The sequence below is a fragment of the Leguminivora glycinivorella genome, chromosome 5 (assembly GCF_023078275.1).
Source record: "Leguminivora glycinivorella isolate SPB_JAAS2020 chromosome 5, LegGlyc_1.1, whole genome shotgun sequence".
In the NCBI taxonomy this organism is placed as follows: Eukaryota; Metazoa; Arthropoda; class Insecta; order Lepidoptera; family Tortricidae; genus Leguminivora; species Leguminivora glycinivorella.
Window position 1 is genome coordinate 4,235,257 of NC_062975.1, and position 24,058 is coordinate 4,259,314.

The 24,058-nt window shown below is 37.0% G+C and overlaps 1 protein-coding gene across 1 annotated transcript in view; it reads left to right on the top strand.

Annotated features, from left to right (window-relative positions):
* The window catches only part of LOC125226098 (netrin receptor UNC5C-like), a 162,195-nt gene that overhangs the window by 86,267 nt on the left and 51,870 nt on the right, over positions 1–24,058 (top strand). The window contains 1 exon segment of the mRNA XM_048129957.1: positions 8,916–9,485. Coding sequence (XP_047985914.1) covers positions 8,916–9,485 — 570 coding nt within the window.

The window sequence follows — 24,058 nt, forward strand, 5'->3', positions numbered from 1 at the left end:
TTAATTTAATATCTTAACATATTGATACTATAATTTTTATGACTATTTATATTTATTACAAGTTACAAAATTTATAACAGTTATAGGTACTTACCGGAAATTATCATCTTTCGAAACTAAAAATAATTGAGGCAGAAATTTACACTCGCTCCTAACGGAAATCAAACTACTAACAAGAACCGCTTTACGAGCACATCGGTCGACTTCCAAACTTACAAATTTACAGAGAACATCCTATGAATCATCCTAAAACTTGGCCTGCTCACTACCGAGCAAAACCTCTTATGAAACTTTGAGGTTGAAACAGATGCGGTGGTCGATATCTGGTCAGTCAATACGGTTAATAGTTACTACTAAAATAGTAATGCTACAAGATTCGATAATTATTCGATATCTGGACAAATGTTTAATGTTCGGCCGAATACCAAATATCTAACACGCCTTAGGTATTTAGTACTTACTTAAAACTCTTAATAGTTATCGCAAACCACTCATTATTCAATAATAATCAAACAGCATTTTAGGAATACTTTTAAATACCTGTTTATGAGTAGGTATTTGTAGATTTATTTTTGTCATAGGTTCGATTTCTTTGATTTTCACTACATTTACAAGATCTGAGAAAGAAAATCTTAACAAACTTACATTATTAGCGAACAGTTTACATACTAGTAGTATACATACGGGTTCCATTCGCCGGCTCAACACTCCGTATTCGGATAAAACCCGTTTTCGGGACATCTCTTCATCTATCTAAATCTAAACCGTAATCGGATCGAATGCTCTTAAAGTCGAAAGATAGATTATATTTTATATAACGTTAAAATGTAATTGAACCCGACTGTACTTTTTATCATTGTTCAGTGAAGGGTCACTTAATGGGTGCATATGTTTTAGTGCACTGATAAGGCAGTTATGTAAGAGTGTTATAAGAGTAACATGTGTTTGAATAAGTGTGTTTTTATTATTATTGATTTGGTATGTTTTTTCTCGTGCTGTTATATTTTACTATAGTATTCTATTCAGTAAGATCAGTTAGATCGAATATATTTTTTTACTATTTTTTTCAATAAATATTATAGGACATTTTAAACACACTATATATGATTTATATTCGTTTATTCCAGTCTCCCTATTAATGTGTACTTTTAATTATTTTAAAATTAATGAGTAATGTACTTGCAGTAAACGATTCTCAATTATTTTCTTAAGTTATACCAAATAATCCAAAAATATAACAATATGTATTTTTTGATGAATATTCAACTGTCATCAACTCATCAGCTTGTCTTTCGTTCCTAAAGTTAATTTTCTTTCGCCGTTTAAACTTTTTAACTAGTGCATTTACAGAGAAATTCACCAACAACGCATCTTTCTAATTATAGGCATGCTTCGCTTCGCTTAAACTCCTTCTATTTTTTACTCTATACCCATAAAACCTGTGCCAGTCTAATAATTTGTCCCTTAAAAAGCGTTTAACATTACTTTGTACGCTATGGCTCGTAACTCCTCTAGCAAAAACGACTACGATTCTAGCCCCGTCGTAGGACATTGATTAAGCACTATCTAGTACAAATGCACTGAATAGAATCGATTGGATTAATTATTCCAATGGCTAGAATGACAGCGGCTCCTTTTAAAGCTGAGCACGGGATGACGCCAATTCAAGTCTGCTTTTAGAAGTAGGGATGTTACAGTTTTAAACGTGCCGAATAGTCGATGGGTGTAAATAAAAATAACGTTTTAGTTTAACCGCGCTCATACCACCTGTGGATTTTTTTTTCACCACAGTGACATTGACACTAATCTTGACACTAACATTTCTGGGTTTATAAGTAATGTTGTTACTCAATATGGCAAGTAATGGCAATTAACGGCAAAGTGTCGCTGTCGGGTGAAAATTGTCACTATTGTAAAATACGCCACTACTTACCTATATAAGTTACATTGTGTTAATGTATCTTGTTTTCGATGTATGTGTAGTAATGGGTCAGATAAGCTAATAAAGAACGCGCAGTAATCTTAATTTTCAAAAATAATTATCTTCGCTAAACCAAGCAAAATGAGGCGTTCTAGGTATAAAGTATTTTTATAATACAAATACATCTGAAATTGCAACTTAAAATTTGATAATAAATATAATAATATATTAAGGGTCCTATTATAAAAGAAGTAATAAAGAACACTTATCCATAAATCGCCACACACAATGTTTTAGTATTATAATAAAAATAATTTAAAAAAATGTATCGTTCAAACACGCACGCACGCACGCACGCACGCACGCACGCACACACACACACACACACACACACACACACACACACACACACACACATTCCTTAGACTAGAAATAGATAACTACCATTATTTTAGGTACATTATTTCTCCTTTTTAATTTGTCATTGTTTGTTTTTTATTTTTATTATTATTATTTTTTTCTCATTGTGGGCAAGTTGTCACACCTAATGACTAGTATAAATATAACTTTAAGATAAAATTTATTGTGATTATGTTGTTAACTACTTTAATTACAATTTATATTAAATATTACCTTTGTGTTTATTTAGAATAAGTTACATTCTCCTCCACGGGACAGGCATTGCCTAGTGTGGAGGTCAGCAAAATTGTAAGCTTGTGTGTTCATTTGAAATAAACAATTTTTATTTTTATTTTATTTTATTTATTAGTTAATATTGTCTTCAGTTACCGCGATAGTTACTCATGAAATAAAAACTATGAAAACGGATTAAATCGTGTATAATGAATTTACAATTCATCCCGACGTTTCGAACACTACAGCGTTCGTGGTCTCTGAGCTCAACGGGTGACTGAGGAAAAATTAGTTCAAACTCCTCCTTTTAACATATTTAGAAGATCAATGACTCTTTAAAAATACACCTATTAAACTAAATTACGTTGAAAAAATCCTACCATTAGTAATAAATGAATAAGCTCTTCCTTCTCTTCGTGAAGTATCGATATTAATCACAGCACTACTCATTAGTAGAATTCGGCCATTCATCAGACGAAACATACTTCACCTCTGTCGTGGCGATAAGGAATTTCTCCATTTACATTAATTTTCTTCAGCATGTGGTATTTTAAACTAAGAAAATATTTTAGTTTGGATTTAACTGTTTTTGTCGACTGAAATACCGGTGTTTTCATTGGACGAAGTATTGCCTGATTTCTGTTGTTATTGTTTGGACAAATTATGTAAGTGATTTGTTTTAATTTGTTCATTTTGTTGTAACAATTTTGTTGTGTCTGAATCAATAGCTGTAATAATTATGAAAATAAATGTAAACAAGACAACATATATTAGTGTCGGATAAGAGAAAATATTTTCAATTATCACCTGATATATGCATCTTTTGATGATACATACGTATTTTTGAAGACAACGTTGTGATTGTTGTGAAGTGTGAAAGGTTCGGTGACCATACTTTGGATACTGCGTTGCAATAGTTCTAAAACCTTCGGTTTAGAAGATACCCTTCAAATACATATTTTTTAAAGTTTACAGTGAGTAATATTTACCTCAGTTGAATTAAATTTGTTTTATTGTTTCAACATAAAAATTTTAAAATCAATCTATATTTTGCCGCTGTAACTAGTTGAATATTGAAATGTATACTTTTGACACCAGACAGAAGGCATTTAAGTAAACCTAGAAAAAAAAGTAGCCTGCAGACGCCAATATTACGTACATACTATCAGTCTGGGAATGCAATTTCTGTCTCCCTTACTCTGTCGCCGTCAAAGATGAATGGAGAGTAATTTGCAGAGTGGGCAGCATGGAATTTCGTTAATTTTTAATATAAAACAATACCTAATGCTTTTTCATAAATAATCAAGGTGATTTTCTTCACAATTTTAATGAAATCCCTCCTTCATTAAAATATCTACATGATAATTTATATAAATAAGGAGGTTTTATTAATGTAATATTTTGTTTCCTTCATGATTAATTGGCCAGAAATAGCACACAAATGGGAGCTGTGGAAATCACGAGTAGAGGCCTTTGCCCAGCAGTGGGACAATATTTTGTTTCATAAAATATAGTACAGTATATAAATTTGCCTACACATAGGACCATTATTTTGGTTAGGCGCCAGAAAAGTCTGTTTGTTATTCTGCCTTCGGGTCGGTAGAAAATAAGTGCGTTTTCACAATACTTTTGTTGAATATTAGTTATGTGTGTAGGTGTAACACTGTACTTTACTGACAATACTTTAGTACTTAAACGCATACATTTACACACATCCTGTTCTGTTAGAACTATAAATGCAGAACACTCGACTACTTACAATTTACAAAAGAGTCGTGACATCGGTAGACACGTTTTGGTGTAACAGTACGTAATAACTATTCATCTAAATAACGCAGCTAGACCGTTGTACTTAATACGTTTTGAATACAAACACAGTAAACGTTAATGAATATTTCGTTTGTTTTCTGACTTATTCCTTACTCACAGTCTGTCAAAGACATATTTGGTAACACAGATACATACGTACATTTACACACACATGTATGCCTAAAAGGAGTAGACAGAGCTCATGAAATTTTCTGACGTTTCAGTGCTACTTTTAGCAAAGAGGTTGAAATCGAAATTGACGTTGCAGTAACAGAGTGCAAGCCTGTCGCTCAAATATAATAGGTACCTATAGTTACTTAGTTATTAAGCCTTTATTGAAGTAGTTATAAATGCTGTAATTTACAATCTATAATCGTCTTTTTGCATTTGTTTCATTACCAAATCTTTAGTAACCTACCTTTGTCTGCCGTTAAAAATGAAGGGTCAAAATCGAATGTTAAAAATTAGCTGAAATAAATGAAGGTTTGTTTCTAGTTACCACATTTCAGATACTTTCAGCATGTGTAATATTAATAACTAGCATCATTACATTATACTGAAATTTAGATAACTGATTAAAACCAAATAATTGTGGCTTGGCAAGTTTAACGTACGCCACCGCATTTTAATTTAATTAAAGCAGGTATTTATTGGCATAATGTGGCGTAGAATTCAGTGAAACATTTATTTAAGTCCATTGCGAAAATTAATTAAATGCAGTAAATAAACACAATTTAGTACTATGAAGCGAAATTGTGTCCAAGTCTGTCTATTGTGTTTACAATAATGAACTATTTCAAAATTAATTTATTTCATTATAAACTTTGAATAGGTTGCTATGAAAGGTTTTAAAAGGCTGTGTCAATAAATCACTATCTATGTAGCTGTAAAAGTGGATGGCGAATTTATCAATGAATTCATTCATAATTTCTCCATGTACTTTTGCAGCTGATAGTACAAGAAAAATCTACTTCTAAAGTTTTGTTTGATTTTAAAATTTATGAAAGAGTAAACAAGCTATTGACTGGTCTGACCTAATCGGTAGTGAACTAGTGACCCGGTCTGCGAAGCTGATAGTCCTAAGTTCAAATTCTCGGAAGGGCATTTATTTGAGTGGTGAACACTGATATCCTGAATCTATATACCTAAATGTATTTATTTATGTCTAAGTATGTGGAGGTATATCGTCGCCTATTACCTACCCAAGCTTTGCGTAGAATGGTGCCAGGTAACAATTTATGTCAATGTATATTTTTTTAAATCATAACCCTTTTGTCCATAAATATTGACCGTCGTGTCCAAATACATATACCAACTATAACCGTGTGACTCAAAGCGTAGAAAAACAAAAAACTACCTTTGTTTATCAGTCGTGACGACCGAAGCGTGATTGATACCGCGCCGAAAAAGGCCTCTAACGAAGCGTGTGCGCATGCACTCATTATACACGACCTGAATTACGAAACAACGATACTGGTGTTAATTGAAGAAACTTTGGAATTCGGTTCGAAGCTTTGAGATAGTCTAGTTTTATCGAGAGTGTATACGATTATGTTTGAATGTATTCTTTAGTATTCGTTTGTAGTTTCTAAGGCCTCGGCTCATGACATGAACGAACAAGGTATAACGTAAAGTCGATTCAAGACACGTGACACGCGAACTCGTATTAGAATTTAGTAACATTTCAGACTGTTGTACCTATTTACATTTTGAGCACTCGAATCAAATACTGCTACTGAAAGTCGTATGCTAGTTCTCATTCCTACTGTGTAAGCTACTACAATAAAATAAATACAATGAACATGGTGTCCGGCGCAGTGCCGCTCGTGAAGGAAATCTGCTTGAAAATTTTAGTACGTATTATAATGAATTTGAAACGGCCAATGAGAAAAGAAAATCGCAGAATGAGAATAAAACGTTCATGAAGGTTTCATAAACACAAACTACCTACTCATATTACAGGACACACAAAGATTACAGCAATCATCATCGTCTCGCTGAGTCTCATCCATTTTACTGCACACACATCTGTAATTTTACTTACTAAGTTTTCATATATTTCCCACATATTTCCATTTCGTGCTGTCATCATCATCCTCCTTGCGTTATCCCGGCATTTGCCACGGCTCATGGGAGCCTAGGGTCCGCTTTGACAACTAATCCCAAGCCAGATCGCCAGATTTGGCGTAGGCACTAGTTTTTACGAAAGCGACTGCCATCTGACCTTCCAACCCGACGGGTAACTAGGCCTTATTGGAATTAGTCCGGTTTCCTCACGATGTTTTCCTTCACCGAAAAGCGACTGGCAAATATCAAATGACATTTCGCACATAAGTTTCGAAAAACTCATTGGTACGAGCCGGGGTTCGAACCCGCGACCTCCGGATCGTAAGTCGCACGCTCTTACCGCTAGGCCACCATTTCCATTTCGTGCTGTGTTGGTAAATAAATATATATATTTTTTTTTATTATCGCTCGCTTGTTTAAATTTTAGTATTCACCTGTTTGATTTAAATTGAATAGGTTAAGCAAGTAGGCAAGGCTCTAAGGCTAAGTTCTAGTGCATTGACATGTTACATGTGTTGTGTAAATGACTTAATGTTCAAATGTAATTTACTGCCTTGTAAATCGCTGAATATCTCATTACAAAAACATGGTGCATCAACCTTCCTGGTATCAGTCTTCTTAACAGCATTAAGGAACTGAATGAGCTGATTCTATTAAGTTCGTACATATTCTTTGAACAAGTGGTCTTGTTTCCAATAAAGTACTACACTTACTAGCGAAGGTACCACATTTTTGCTTACGATTAGGACGAGATTTGTTTATATGAATCAAATATCAGAAAACCCTTATGCTTAAACGACAATGTGCTACTCGTATTTTTACTACAAAAAAGGCAACTACATTTTGTAAAAAAATCGAACCAAGGCAACCAGCAGCATGGCAGTCGGTGGTCAGGACTGTAGAGAGGAATTAACGATGGAACGCCTTCTGCATCTGAGCTTACCTCCTAGTGAGGTCTTCGGTCCCTACGCGGAGCTCAACTTTTCCTTCCGCCGGCGCGGTAGGTCTTCGAAGCATACGCGGAGCGACTGTTTCGCCTTCCGCCCGATCACATGACACTCGGAAAAGGCATTGTTTACCATCCAAAGATTTCTACTTAACCTCAATATTAAATTCAAAAATATACTTCCAAAAATAATTTGGAAAGCGTACTTCAATCAATCAAAAACAAGCCCTTTATTTTGAATCAGAGTCAGTATTAATTAAAAATCTATGATAACGCCCCGTTAGAAGAGGCGAGAAGCGATTGGACCTGTTGGTAATCAAAAGTTAAAACCAATTTAAGTTGACGTGCCGGTTGCACAATCAAGTGCTTCTTCAAACTTTTTTTAAGTTTAAACAAATGGCGTTGAAAAGTTTTAATTATATTTTACAGTTTAAGAGTGTTTTAAGAGTTTTACTGTTTAAATATGTATACCTAGAATGATAGGTACATAAAAGGAAAAATACACTTGGCTTGCTGCATAATAGAGGGATCATAAGAATATAAAGACTTTTTAATGAAACGAAAAAAAAAACAGCCATGTGTATTTCAAAATGCAGAGGATCACGTTAAAAACTACCACCAATAGACCTTTTGAGTTAAATTATTAGCTGTCTTAAATAAAATTGCCATTATGTGCATTTTAAAATAGAAAGCAAAATTCTAATCTCATTAAAAATAAAGGAAAATCCGAAAAGGAAACAACCCCACTAAAACGGAATTAGAAATAAGCCGAACGGAAGTGAAACTAATTAAGTTATCCACACTTTGCGTTATTTTCGTCTACAAACAAACGTACAAATGTCAACGGAAAAGTAACATGCACTGATGTGCTGATAGCGATTTCTAAGCGAAACGCGGGGAAATTCCACGTCAGTCGCATCGAAGCTTAAATCTGTAGGGTTTAAGATTCAAATCTGGTTGGTGCGTGAGTGTTTGTAAACTAGGGTGTATAGTATCCAAATATCTACGTTTCGCGTGTAAATAGTGAGCTGTGACATCTTAGCCAACGTCACAATCGTAAGCATATCATAGCTAGCTCTCCTGCTCTTCTGTAGTGGCGCGATAGAGCCAGAATGTGTTTTGATTGCCACGTAACCACGTAGCGTGTTCGATTGTCACTCTGGCAATGCCGCCTGGAGTGAGCTGTGACACCAGGTGCGTAGAAATCGATGCCGCAAGGGAGCGTGTTATTATGACAGTTGCCGTTTATATGGCTGACGTTGATTATAAATTAGAAACTGTAATTAGAACGCTATTAACTATTTGATACGGTTTCCCTGTGATCGTTTGTCATGTTTCAGTTTAAATTTGGGTTATTATTAGATGTTTGAGGACATATAATTTTACATCAGATTCGAGTTGTCATTCTTATATAAACATGCTATCAATAACTACTTATTTTATAATTTACAATATTATTCAGTATGTCTAGATATCTTACCTTTGTGGTTATATTTGAGACTAATACAAAAATGTAACACAGAACTCTCTTTGTTCCAGAAGCTTCCAGTACGCCGAAGCCAGACGACTCAACAGCCGCACCAACGCCACCCATTCCTCTACGCCCCGAATACGCCCATCCGGCTGGAGTCGAAGCTTTAGACCCGTACAACTCAGAAAAGAACCACCCACCTCCCCACCACAGAGACTACTTAGAAGAAGACTATGATGGTGAACCGTATAAAGAGGACGATCACGACAAACGTGAAGAAGATGAACTACCCAACTTATCAGGAGATCACTTACTCCAAAGTTCGACTGATGATCTTCCAATGTTTCTACTAGAACCCTCACATTCATTCGTTGTTCGAAATAAACCAGCTACATTAAGATGTCGGGCAGCGAATGCCCTACAAGTGTACTTTAAGTGCAATGAAGTTCGGTCGGTTGCTAGCACGCAGTTCGAGTTTGTGGACCCGCAAACTGGTGTCAGGATTGTTGAAGCGGAGTGCAACGTGACAAGAGATCAGTTAGAAGAGTATTTTGGTGATGATCGGTTTATTTGTACGTGCTACGCGTGGAGTAGCCGTGGGGATATCAAGAGTCAGCCTGCCGTTGTAGAATTGGCATGTAAGTACCTATATTTTATCACCTAACCACAAAATTAAAATTTTGAAAAAAACCCCGACATAGTGGACCGATTTTCATGAAACATGGCTGAACACTCCCGACTAATTCAGCTTTCACTCGGGAGCTACGACAGACACACACACACAGACAGACAGACAGACACGTCAAACTTATAACACACCGTCGTTTTTACGTCGGGGAAAAAAGTAACCTTTACCTAAAAGCATATTCGACTTACATGTTATTACTAAGGTCTGTTAAACTTATTTTCTAACAATGCACTTGTACCGCTGCACTGTAGTCGATAGCATTTACCGGTATGTCGCAATAATTAGCGCAAAATGGGTTAGAGTACCAGGGTGCCTCGACAAGGTGACAATATCCTGCGCTACGATACACTTTGTGTCTCTCTATCACTCTTTCTTGGTGCTGTCAGTTCCAACCACAACGGAACGTAAACGAGTAGCTTGTCGGCTACGCATCTTTATCTCCACTTTTCCCTAAAACATGGACTTTGGGCGTCGAACTTATATTCTCAATTTATTTTATTCTCGATATATTTATTACTAAATAAAAGATTTATCAATGAATCTAAATTAGCATCGTATTGATATGTTTACAACGACAATAAACACGTCGGTGCAATCATAAGGCGGGTTCTATATCCGGTTGTGGCGCAACGTATCATCAAAACTCATAATTTGAGAGTTTCCGCGACGGTTTTAGAACTAACCCGGTCAACGTTTGAACCCGGGTTCGGTCACGGAAACTTTTTTACTTTATTTTACTGTATTTGTAGAACATATTTTTAAATGAAGAGTTGTCTTTATAGTGACTCGGATATAACACAAGTTTTATTTGCATGTAGGTAATAGAGATAGGGGAAATAACAACATACTCGTATATTATTTTGTTTTCTCAAATTATACCTATGTACTTATGATTTCTAGTACCTACCATATCTTTGATTAAAAAAGAAACAGAGTAAACAGAGCCAGAATGATATTTAAGACGCTACGGGAGCAAAAATGCTAAAATGGAAAGGAGTCCCCCTTTCAATTTGGGAATTTCAGTTAAATATACTAGTGTTATTAACTAGATTTATCGAAAAAAAAATGTCCATTAAGACCAACTCAGTTAAAAGATATTGCGAAAAAATCTTTAAAATCGAGGTTCCGCTCTCGACTTTTTCCTCCTTCAAAACTTATTTAAACGAAACGAAATTTGAGAATCTGAATAACAATGAAATAATCTGTGTCGGACCGTTTAGATTTTTTGGCTAATTGTTACCGATCTTGAGTATCACATCTTTTTTTGAGCCATATTGAAAAAGGCCGTGTTTAGAAATTTTTGGTTGGCTCTAGCGTCTTTTAAAAAAAAATAGCAAAAAATCAAAACGGTCCGACACAGATAAAAATAATAATAATTTGTGTTGAAAATATCGTTGCTCTATCTTCAAAAACCAGGGAGGAAATAGTCGAGAGCGTTTGTATGGAGAATTGACCTGTATCGTATCGTCTTAACGCATGTTTATAAAAGCTCAGAAATATTTCTAGCTCAAATTTCAAGCTCTTAAAATATTGACCCTCAGTTGCGAGCAGTTTTATTTGATTTACGAAGCCGTAATAAAAACATAAATAATTTGGTAAAACCCATGAAAAGCAATTTGAAACTCATCAAACTGTTGCTACGTGACAAATTTCCTTGAAATCAATTCAATTCTGTCCTACAAATAATATTAGAATAAAGGTTCTACAATGGCGAAAGGATCAGCCAGTAGGTCTTCCACGACCTTGTCACAAAAATATCTATTGTTAATGTACTGAATGTACATAGAAAAGTTACATGTGTAGTAGTTGTGATGTTTTGTAAAATTATTATATCTCTCTACTTGTACGCGCTATTCCGTTTCCATACTTTTATTTCATGAATCATGAGTAAACATGTCACTTTAGAAAAAGTTGTAGGTAATCCATATCCATACTAATATTATAAATGGGAAAGTGTGTGTCTGTTTGTTTGTCCGTCTTTCACGGCAAAACGGAGCGACAAAGTGTCGTGATTTTTTAATTGGAGATAGTTGAAGGGATGGAGAGTGACATAGGCTACTTTTTGTTTCTTTCTAACGCGAGCGAAGCCGCGGGCAAAAACTAGTTTTATATAATTAAAAAAATCTCAAAACTATAAACGAATTTACAACTCTAAGAACAAATTAAATTATTTTCATAGAAAATATTTTAACTTGTATTTTTAAGTAGTAACACTACTATTATGTTATGACTATACAACTCTGTCTTAATCTAAAGCATTAAACTTTATACATGCATCGTATACGTATATGTACATGTGTGTGTGTATGCGTAGCAAAAACTTATATATATATATATATATATAAATATTATACATATATCTAAAAACTACGAGGTATTTTAGCTTGATAAGTGTATGGGAGCCTCGTCTGCCAACAAACCACAAAGTGGTTTGGCAGAAGATATGTAAAGCCGGGTCCAGACATGTATCATTTGCCCGATCCGATCACCGTATCCGTATCGCCGACGCGTATCATGATCGCATATGTGGACGGGTAATGATACGCGTATCATGATACGCGATCTCGATACGCCGTTATGATACGGCCCGACCCATGTCATGTCGGTTTTTGTCCGATCATCAAAGGTGATACACAGATACGGACGGGGGTCAGTCTGGACGCATCACTCGCGACGCTCGGTCGGTTGCACGTGCGCGTCATTTTCGTGTCCTTGCCGTGAAATAAAAACAATGAATTGGAACAATTAAAATGTTATTAAATTTATCGAGGCCTATAAAGAAAAGCAAGTATTATGGGACCCCAGCCACAAAAGCTATTACAACAGGAATCTGAAGCAGGAAGCCTGGGATGAACTCTCCGTCGAAATGGAGTGTACAGTTGGCGAATTAAAGAAAAAGTTGGATTATTTATTGGCAGCCCTTCGCCGTGAAAAAGCAAAAATCATTAAAACCAGCACAAACTGGGCAATTTGATACGCGATCATGACTATTGTGAAGATACGGATACGGAGCAAATCGGAGGCGTCCACAACTTGATACGGGGCTTGATACAATACGCAGATACGGTACGGTGATCGGATACGGTGATAGGATCGGGCAAATGATACATGTCTGGACCCGGCTTAATAGGGTTAAGCTTTACGTTCTGAATAAACGTTTTATTTATTTTTTATTTTTTTTATACAATCAGGCTTATTCGCATGTCACATGATACAAAGTTGGCAAAGGTAATTCATGGAAATATGACCTAAGCTTTTGTCGCAAATTAGACGATAAGCACGTAGAGCCCAACAAGCACCATTCGTAATTCGACACCCACCCATTTCATATCCTGTATAAATACTAACCTAAAATACATATTTGCAATTTAAAATGGTAATAACAAAAAACTACTTTGGTCATCATTCCGTCTGCTCAGTTTCTCTCAACATAACATTATTTATTATCTAGAGAACTATAAAATCTCAGTAGTACCAATAATTCGCTTACCAAACATGATACCAGGGGGGTTACCATGACGTGCTAAAGACGTTCAGTTTAGGTTGAGAGAGAGGGACGGAGCTATGTAACTGCTATAGCTGTGTCCCTTTTTCTCAACCTAAACTGAACGTTTTTAGTACGTCATGGTAATCCCCCTGTACAGTCAACCAATCGGAACCCTAGCCACTGTAGAACTATGTCAAAGTGACGTTATAAATCAGATTGTAAGAAACCTCTTACTGCTTGTCATTTTGACATGGTTCTAGAGTGGCCTAGGATTCCTATTTAATTCATGATCATCATTCGCCTGCCCTTTTCCCAGTCAATTGGGGTCGGCGCAGCATGTCTTCCTCTTCCATACCTCTCTATTGTCCGTCATTTCATCATTCACTTGCATTTACTTCCTTCCACATTCATTAGGTAATTATATACATGGTGTGTTAATGTAATTTTGCTTATTAAACTTTCTCTTATCTCTCTCTCTATTTGACACCGTAAATATTAGCGTACCTTCTGCAACCGTTTTCTGTACCGTCAAATTTTCAAATAAAATTAAATTTTTTTTAAAAGACGTATGGCACCATTCATATTGTTGTTCATAGCTTCCATTAAGGCAGCCTCGATTTAATTCAATGCCCGGAGGTAAATCTTCTGTGCATATTAAATAAACGTCGGGCCGCAGTTTGTTGGATTTATTGCTTCTTGGTGCGAGCCACAGATGAAGGTACAGCCATCACAGTATCGACGATAAGAGCTTATAGCCAGTGATCGGGGTTTTGGTTGTGGTATATCAAGTTAAAATAGTACAATTTTAAGTCCGTTGTTGTTCTGGCCTATAAAATATAACATAATAAATATTATATTTGTCTGTGTATAATAATTTTATATAATAAACAAGAAAAATAGACAGGGTTTGCCCGAGTTGCAACCGAATGGCCGACCACTGCTTAGAACTCTGAAGAAATAATTAATTAGAAATAAGCAATTCTTGATTTTTTTTGTTAGTTAAAGACGGTTTCAAACTAAAGGGATACATGACCAACAAGTACATTTTAAATCATATATTTATAGTATTTTTTGATAAGGAGACACATCTCAAAACATTTCGTGCCTTTAAAATGTCATAAAAAAACGAATAGCTGTTTTGAGCTAACTTGCATGTTGTCTAAATGTTTTTACAAATTCTTTTTTATAACTGTTAAAGTCAAACCGAGAATAGCAAGTACGTAGTAATTGCAGTAAAGGTAAAATGTAGAAGTTCGATAAATACCTACAGACACTCATGTTTTAAGGAAATCAAGTTACTTATCCGAAAAAGTAGCCCTTAAAAGATTAAAGGTTGTATTTGTTTCTAATATGAGTATTATACTGGTGATGCAGCTGTCACCATCTGTGTAAAAGCCGATTTTATTCGCATTTACACGATTAGAGCACGTTATTCGATCAGTTACTATATTTAAGACCTTAATAGGATTGGGCAATAACTATTTTACCAGTAACGTATACAAAGTGACATGAGACTTATTCTGATACTATGAAGTTTGTATTTAGCAATCACACCATTTGCCTGGACCCAGCCGGCCTAGCCAAAGTGTCAATCGTTAACGCTACATAGCGACCGAAACGCAGTCCGGCTCTGTCGCGCCACTACAGAAGAGCGGGGCGAGCTATAGGCACTGGTCCCACCGCGAGCTAGTAAAATATGAGCTAATTATTTTTAAAATCGGGTCTTTATCGCGTATGACTACATATTAAACTGACCTCCAACGTTTCAGGGACGGCGTGGTCCCCGTGGATTTTAAAATTAATTATGTGTAATAATCGTGAAAGTTTAAACTATGAGCTAACGGCTATAAAAACGGACAAAAGATAATCACTCCCGCGTAAATAAAAGAGACAAGGCGATGTTTATAGTTACTCGCCCAGCGGTGAGCTATCAATATCGCCGTGTCTCTTTTATTTGCACGGGAGTGCTTACCTTTTGTTCGTTTTTATAGCCGATAGCTCATATCTTACTAGCTCGCGGGGGGACCAGTGCCATAGCTACGATACGCTTAAGAAGCGTTAGCGATTATCACCGTGGCTAGGTACCCAGTATTGGACATTGTCAAATAGAAAGTAGGTACTCCAATTGCAAAGCTACAAACCAAATATCAAATGTGAGTTGTGAAATTTACAACAAGAATATATATCACAATCGAAATGACAGTAAAGGCAATACAACTGAATTATAGGGGTATTAAGTATTACAAATACTATTGAATAAACTTGGGGGTTCTGAATTTCAAAGGTGTATTTTGAAGCAAATTACAGTATTGTGGTATATGTGCCTTTCTTAGCTGACCCTGTAGCCAAATGGCATTTCTGCGATGCGAAACGCCACCGAAACGTCGCAGAAATGTAGTCTGGCTCTGTCGCGCTAACGCGCAAGAGCGATAGAGATAGATAGCTACGAAAGAGATATTATCGTGAGCGTTTGTGCATTCGGCTACACACACTGACATGATTGACAAGACGTAGATATACTGCCATTTTCCACAATACCCCTGGATTACACTATATTAATTAAAACAGAAACTAATGCTCAGTAGTAATAGCATTTTCTTTTTAATTTCATTGTTTTTTTTTAACAGAAAGTAACCTAGTTGAGTTATTCGGCTACGGACATGATTTGCCACCACAATGGTCACCTTAGACCAATATAAGTACTTATAAAATTGTGGTTGTATTGTTGTTATTATTTATGTTATTATATCCTGTAAGGGTTGCCACGGAAGACCAGCGTCAAAGTATCCAAAAGGTACCTTGACACCAAGCTGAGTGGAAACCTTTTCAGTGACGTTTTATTTCAATTTTTGTGACATCTTTTTGTAATTTATATCGTCCTGAATAAAGTTTTTTCTATTCTATTCTATTCTATAATTCTAGGTTTAAATTTATTAAACTCTGCTACGAGTTGTTTGAAATAGATCGCTTTTTAGCGATTGGACTGCTTGTTGTTTATCTCTTCTGAAGATGCGGACCAATAAACAGTATTTTTAGTACATAATATGAATACGTTGCCGAATAATGTCAGGCCGAAACTTCAAGGGGCCATAAATACCTCTATATGTACTGAACAACGTCGTACAATAAATGTGTAAAAAGGGAATTCGTAAATCGTGTAGATTTATAAGCTACTAGCTTTTGCCCGCGGCTTCGCTCGCGTTAGAAAGAGACAAAAAGCAGTCTATGTCACTTTCCATCCTTTCAAGTATTTCCACTTAAATAATCATATTATTATGAAATTTTAAAAAGAAACCTTTACCAAGCAAAAGAAAAACTGTAGCTAATAAACATGCCTTTGAAAGGCGCAAAGTTAAACAAAACTGGGAACAAATACCTAGTACAGCTCATAAACGCCTGAACATAAACAGAAACCTTCACATTGCGACCTGCTCTAATTGCGAGAGAGTTCAAAACAATACTGCCGGTAAAATTACATTAAACAATGGCAATTTCTCTTTATTAATTAAGAGCAAACTCGACTAATTAATTGGCATCATGAGATGTATGTAATATAGTCTCAAACTTGAAAGGGATATTATGACAGCTTTAATACATTAGGATACAAGTGCGGAAAAGAGGAAATCGGAACGAGGGGCGATAAATTAAGACAATACAGGAGGGGTCAATTCTCCATACAAACGCTCTCGACTACTTCCTCCCTGGTTTTTAAAGATAGAGCACTGATTTTTTTAACACAGATTATTGATTGAATGGTATTCAAAATTGGTAAAAATTTGTCAAAAAAACTAAACTGTCCGACACAGGTAATTTCATTGTTATTCAGATTCTCGAATTTCGTTACGATTGATTAAGTTTTGAAGGAGAAAACAGTCGAGGGCGGAACATCGATTTTAAAGATTTTTTCGCAATATCTTTTAACTGAGTTGTTCTGAATGGACATTTTTTTTCGATAAATCCCGAAATAAAATTCTCAAATTAAAAGTGCTTCCTTTCCATTTTAGCATTTTGACTCCTGTAGCGTCTTAAAACACGATCGGTGGGAATTACAAATTCTGTCTTCGCACGTTTATCATGACGACGTGTTAAAGTAAAGTACCCTTTGATGTTTCAACATAGGCACGTAAAGTACTACTTTGCACACTAGTGCGAGAATGTAGCATGATACATTATATTATATACGGTTGCTTTAAAACTTATGTGTCCTAATCGTCGTTCTAGATCGTATCTGGCCCCGTAGCCGAATGGCATTTCCACGATGCGAAACGAAACGAAACGCCGCGAAAGGTAGTCCTGTGGTTCCCGAAGTACGCTTAGCGTACAAATCAGAAGTGCCGATCCTGGAAAAGCAACCTACGTCGCCTGGAAACGAGGTATTTGACCCCGAGTGAAGGTCAGTGAACTGATTTTTATGTAATTGGTGAATAGTGCTTATTTTATGAACTAGTCGTTGCTGGTGCCGCGAAAAGTGAAGTGATTAATTTGAAATATTGAAACTTCAGCCGTCGATTAACCGTTTAGTTTTGAAAGTTTATAATGAACGCGTTACGTAATGAAACCGTTATAAGTAATTTATGTGTATCTACTTAGTTCTGTACGTTTGTGCAGTAGACGGATATTTAAAGACATTAATGTTTATTAGTAACAATCGTGCTTAATTATTTTAATATAAGTATATTTTGGAAAATAGTCGCCTATGCAACTAGATAAATTATGTAATGTGTTGTGTATTTCCTGGAAAGTTTATTGATTAGGTACTAGATGATTACTAACTACATTGTGAAGTACAAACAGAATTATTAACCATGGGATCAGATAGGGCTTCTAGATCGCGTAAGCGTCGTTCTAAACACCACCGTCGTTATTCGAAATCATCTGACCGGAACATATCGGTATCGTCACGTAGTTCGACATCTTCGCCGCCGCGTCGGCGACATAAGAAACAGAGAAAACATCGTCATCGCAAGAGTAAGCAAAGGGATGTTATTACAAACAAACCCAAAAGTTCTACACCGCCGTTACCTTTGAACTCGGGGGTGTTCACAGGCCATTACGGGGTCAAAGGAATTTTGGCCAAGATGGGACACGCCGACAACACTGATTGTCGCATGTGTGGCGAAGAGGAAGAGACCGTCAGACATTTAATGTGTGAATGTCACGCCCTCGCCAGACAAAGAATGAAGAACTTTGGAGCAGGCTACCTGGCACCGAAGGACTTCAGAGAGCTACCCATGAGCCTCATCATCCGATACGTGGAGATGGTCGAGAAGCTCCTGAATAGCTGAAGGATCTTAGGATCGTAGGGGGTAATTGCACAAAAGATCCCGATGGGTCGAAGTGTATCCGTAAGGGCCCCCGCAGATTTAAGATAAGATAAGATACCTTTGAACTCTAACCGTAATAATGATCATCATACTACTGGGGTGAATCAAGCTAGTACAAGTAGTATGTTAGTGGGAAATATCTTGCCGGGTCATGCCTATACTGCACACGTCAACGTAGTGCCTGAGTTTGACCCTAACGATGGTGCCCAAAACATCGAATGTTGGATTCACAAGGTCAACGAGTGCGCTCAAATATATTCCTGGACAGATACTCAGACGTGCCATTATGCGCTGCCCAAGCTGGCTGGTTTGGCAAAGCGTTGGTACCAAGGTCTGCCATCCCTTTTGTACACTTGGCCGCAATGGATAGAAAAGTTAAAACTAGCTTTTCCCTCCACTGAAAACTATGGCGATCTTTTGCAACGGATGCTCAATGTGCGTTGTAAATTAGGGCAACCACTAGACGTATACTATTATGAAAAAATGATTTTGATAAATAAATGCGACATAGCAGGGCGTAAGGCCGTAGGGTGTTTAGTTCACGGGATAGACGATAAGTTTGTCAGAATGAGTGCAAATTCGTGCCGTTTTGAGGAGCCGGAACAATTATTCTCGTATTTACGGACTTTGTCTCAGAGTGACAGCTATTTAATGTCGCAAAAACGCAATAAACCTTGGAACAAAGATTCTCGGCCAACTCAAAACGCCACGAACGCAGCAACAAGTAATGAGTCAATCAAACCAGAAATCGTGTGCTATAACTGTGGAGAGGTTGGCCACATTCGCTCCAAATGTACAAAATCTATGAAAAAGTGTAGTATTTGTCGTAGGGCGGGGCACGTAGCGAATGAGTGTCGAAATAAGACGACTTTAGGGGCGTCAAGTAACAGCAATTCTAGCAATAGCGGTTTGTTACAATTGCCTGCTCCATCTGACAATAACGACGTAAGACGTATTGAAACGAATGACACTGACATACCCAATGTTAGCGAGAAGTATTATAAGGACGTTAAGTTCGAAGGTATACTTACGTCTGCTTTCATAGATTTCGGAAGTGCGCGTACTTTGATTAAGGAAAGTTATGCGACAAAGATGTTTGGGTCATGGCAACGCCTTGACGATATGGAAAATTTAAGAGGCTTTGGTGATGGTATTGTGCGACCCCTGGGTTTTGTTAGGGGTACTCTAAGTGTAGACGAGGTTGAAAGTCTAGTTGATTTGATGGTCATACCCGATCACCTCATGCCGAGCGAAATTCTGATAGGCCGCACTTTTACTGAGTTACCAGATGTCGTTGTTATAAAAACACCAAAACATTTGACATTTTATAGAGTTCCAGGGGAGGAATGTGTTCTACCGAATACAAAATACACTATAAAAACAGCTGTTGATATGACGATTGCGCCAAGTTGTACCTCACCTGTAGAAGTGAGTACAGTGGCAAATTTCACTGGGTCGCTATATGTAGCTGCTTCATTTTGCAATGCACAGCAAAAGAATTACATCGTTTTACCGGGATTGTACAGTTTTCATGATAGCCACGGGTTTATCATGATTTCAAATCTTTCTGATTCAGGATTAAAGTTCGATAAAAATCAAGTGTTAGCTAGGGGTAGTAGTTACGATGAGATTAATGAGTCAACAGTTATGTCATTGACTACCAGTACTACCTCTGATAATAATGAGCAAGCACTGCTAGTAGGAGATGTCGTAATAGGAACGCAGTTAAGTGACACTGAACGTGATGAATTCCATGCGCTTTTATCGAAATACCGCGATTGCTTCGCATTAGACTTATCCGAATTAGGCAAAACTGATCTAGTAGAAATGGACATTAAACTTAAAGACGATAATCCTGTAGTCTATAATCCCTACCGTATGTCCCTCAAAGAAAAAGAGCAACTGTCAATGATTAAAGAAGATCTTCTTAAAAACGGAATTATCAGGGAAAGTTCATCATCTTACGCAAGCCCAGTATTATTAGTTAGCAAGAAAAATGGACAAAAACGTTTATGCGTCGATTATCGAGCGTTGAACCGAAAAACATTGAAAGACAAATATCCACTGCCACGTATTGAGGATAAATTAGATTGTCTCGGTGGCAACAACTTCTTCACCAGCCTCGATTTAGCTAGCGGTTATTACCAAGTACCGATGGCTGAGGGCAGTAAGCACTTGACAGCTTTTGTCACTCCGGACGGCCTCTACGAATTCAACAGGATGCCGTTCGGCTTGGCAAATGCTCCAAGTGTCTTTCAACGCGCGATAAATTCGATGGTAAACGGAGTTGGACAAAAATTAGTTCTTGCATACATGGACGACCTTTTAGTCCCGTCAAAATCTGTTAAAGAGGGCTTTGAAAAGCTTGAGAGGGTATTTGTTATGCTTCGTAACGCTAAACTAACATTAAACTTAAAAAAGTGCGTGTTTTTCCAAGAAAAGATCGAATATCTCGGCTACGAAATTTCTAAAGAGGGTATTAGGCCCGGGTCTTTCAAAATCGATGCCGTTAAGAAGTTCCCCACTCCAAAGAACGTACATGAGGTGCGCCAGTTTGTCGGATTAGCGAGCTACTTCCGTAAATTCGTTCGCAATTTCTCTGTGATAGCTAGGCCCCTTACTGTCCTTACAAAGAAGAACGAACCGTGGCGCTTCGAGTCAGAACAGTTACAAGCGTTTAATCAATTGAAGGATATACTAGTCAGCAGACCCGTGTTGGCTTTGTATGAACCTAATGCTCGATTGGAGGTTCATACAGATGCAAGCAAAATGGGCCTCGGCGCTATTCTGTTACAAGACGCTGGTAGGGGACTCCAACCCATAGCATTTTATAGTAGACAAACGTCGCCTGAGGAACAAAAGTTTCACGCTTATGAGTTGGAGACTCTGGCAGTCATAACTGCTTTGAATCGATTTAGAGTTTATTTGTTGGGTTGTTCATTTAAACTAGTAACAGATTGCCATGCAATCCGCAGTACAATGACAAAGAAAGACTTAGTCCCTAGAGTGGCGAGATGGTGGATGGCTATGCAAGAATTTGATTTTGCTATAGAATATCGAGCTGGCACAAGAATGACTCATGTAGACGCCTTGAGTCGAAACGCCATTGCTGCAGACAATCCACCATGTCGTGACGATGATTGTCACGTTTTTCACATAAGTGATACAGAATCGAATTTCACAGTTGATGACAAATGGTTACAAACTATTCAACAGGCTGACCCCGAATTACAACGAATAGTACAAATTCTACAAGATCCCGAGACTAATGTAACAGTAGATGTTAAAAATAATTTTGTATATAAAAATGATAGGCTCTATCGTATAGTTAAAAAGGGCGAAGATGTGACTTTGTTGTGGGTCGTCCCAAAATCGGTCAGGTGGCAGATCCTTAAAAGTCATCATGATGACGTTGGGCACTTTGGATATGAAAAGACTTATGAAAGAATTCGCAATGTGTATTGGTTCAAAAAGATGCGCCGGTTTGTCAAAAAATACTGTAATGCATGTCTACATTGCGCTTATAACAAAGTGCCCGGCGGTCCTAAGGAAGGCATGCTACATCCCATCCAAAAACCTGATAGACCATTTCACACCTTACACGCAGATCATTGTGGTCCATTTCCTGTAAGTAAACGGCGAAATGCTTACCTCCTAGCAATAATTGACGCGTTCACCAAATTCATATACATAAAGCCCGTTAAAAACTGTAAGACTAGTACCACCATAAATGTCTTTGAAGAATACTTCAGCATATTTGCCGTACCGAGGCGTTTGATTACAGACAGGGGAACTAGTTTCACCAGTAACTCTTTTAAAACTTATATAAAAGACAAAGGGTGTGTTCATATTCTTAATGCAGTTGCTAGCCCCCGCGCCAATGGTCAGATTGAGCGCTATAATCGTTCCATTGTAGACGCACTTACTTCAATGAATCACGGAAAACCGGATAATGAGTGGGACATTTGCGTACCTAAAGTGCAATGGGGTCTTAACAATACGATCAATAAGTCAACTAATAAAACACCGTCGCAACTATTGTTTAGCATAATTCCCACAGGCAGTTCTGATGGGGTGATGAATGAGATAGTCTCAGAAGCTCAAGAATATGAGAATTCAGACGTAATAAGGGCAGAGGCTAGTGAAAGGATGCGTATAGGGCAGGAGAAACAAAAGGAGCGATTTGATAGCAAGCGGAAATCGCCACATGAATATAAAATAGGCGATCTTGTCCGTATTGAGAGAGAGATAGGTAACCCAACTGGCCAAAGTAAGAAACTGCAACCTAAATGTAGCGGGCCTTACAAAATCACCAAAGTCTTGGGTAATGATAGGTATGAGGTCGAGGATACGCCTATTACTAAAAAGGCAGGAAAACCGGTATACAAATCAGTGTTTGCGGTGGATAAGATACACCCTTGGTTGGTTTTTGAAAATGATCCCATGGAGAGTGATTCTGACGCATAAAGTAAATTTTATAGTGAATTAGTTTAATTATTTAACATTTAATGAAATAATTGTAGCTATAAGTCAAACTTGTGTAGAGATTATTGATTAAACTGAAATAAACTATGAGGATAATTTAATTTGTTCTAAGAATTAGATTATTGATTGTTTTCAAATTTGTATTCATTAATGATTGTTTACTGAATCTAGCCCTTGGTGGCGTTACTAGCCCTGGTGGCGTTACTAGCCCTTGGTGGCGATACTAGCCCTGGTGGCGTTAATAGCCCTTGGTGGCGATACTAGCCCTGGTGGCGTTAATAGCCCTTGGTGGCGATACTAGCCCTGGTGGCGTTAATAGCCCTTGGTGGCGATACTAGCCCTGGTGGCGTTAATAGCCCTTGGTGGCGATACTAGCCCTGGTGGCGTTAATAGCCCTTGGTGGCGATATTAGCGCTTGGTGGCGCGGCGAGTCCTGATGGCGCTGCTAGCGCTTGATGGTGCTGCTAGCGCTTAGTGGCGCTAATAGCCCGGTGGTGTTATTAACCGTGAATGTCGTACAGGTAAGAACAGTGTGTTGTACTTCTTGAATATAAGTGCAGAGTGGTTGTTTGATTGATATGTTGGGTAAAATGATGTACTTATTAAGTAGTAAATTTAATTGTATTCTGATACAGAAAATGGTATATTGTTATTTACATTTATGAGATTGCTTTTAGCAATTGCTTACTAAAACTTATTAATACTGAAAATTGGTATATGATTTTTGTAAATATTGTTAGAAATTAGTAACACAGACGTACACGCGAGGACGCTAACGATGTCAGAAAAGGCCGAATGTTAGCAAATGACGGGTAGAAGTATGTAAACATTGAATTTAGTGATTGAGATTTGAAGGTATAATTGAGAAACGTTTGAGTCTAGTGATTAACTGATTTAAATGTTCATAGATTATGATTATAATAGTTTATTTAGATATGTGTTTTAAAGTATTTAAATATTAAACTGAATGTATAAAATAATTAAAGATTATTTACTAAAATTATCATAGAAATGTATAATGTAGATTAATACAAAGTGTTTAATTTGTGCTGGTAACATTGGTTGCCCTAAGGAATTTAAAAATATATGATTACTTACTGGGCACTGATAAAAGTAGCTTCTAAGTGTTCTCTTAATAAATCATCTTATACTTTAAATATAAAGAGTGGAAGTTATTTACTATTCCTGTGGTTCCCGAAGTTAAGTACGCTTAGCGTACAGTAGTCT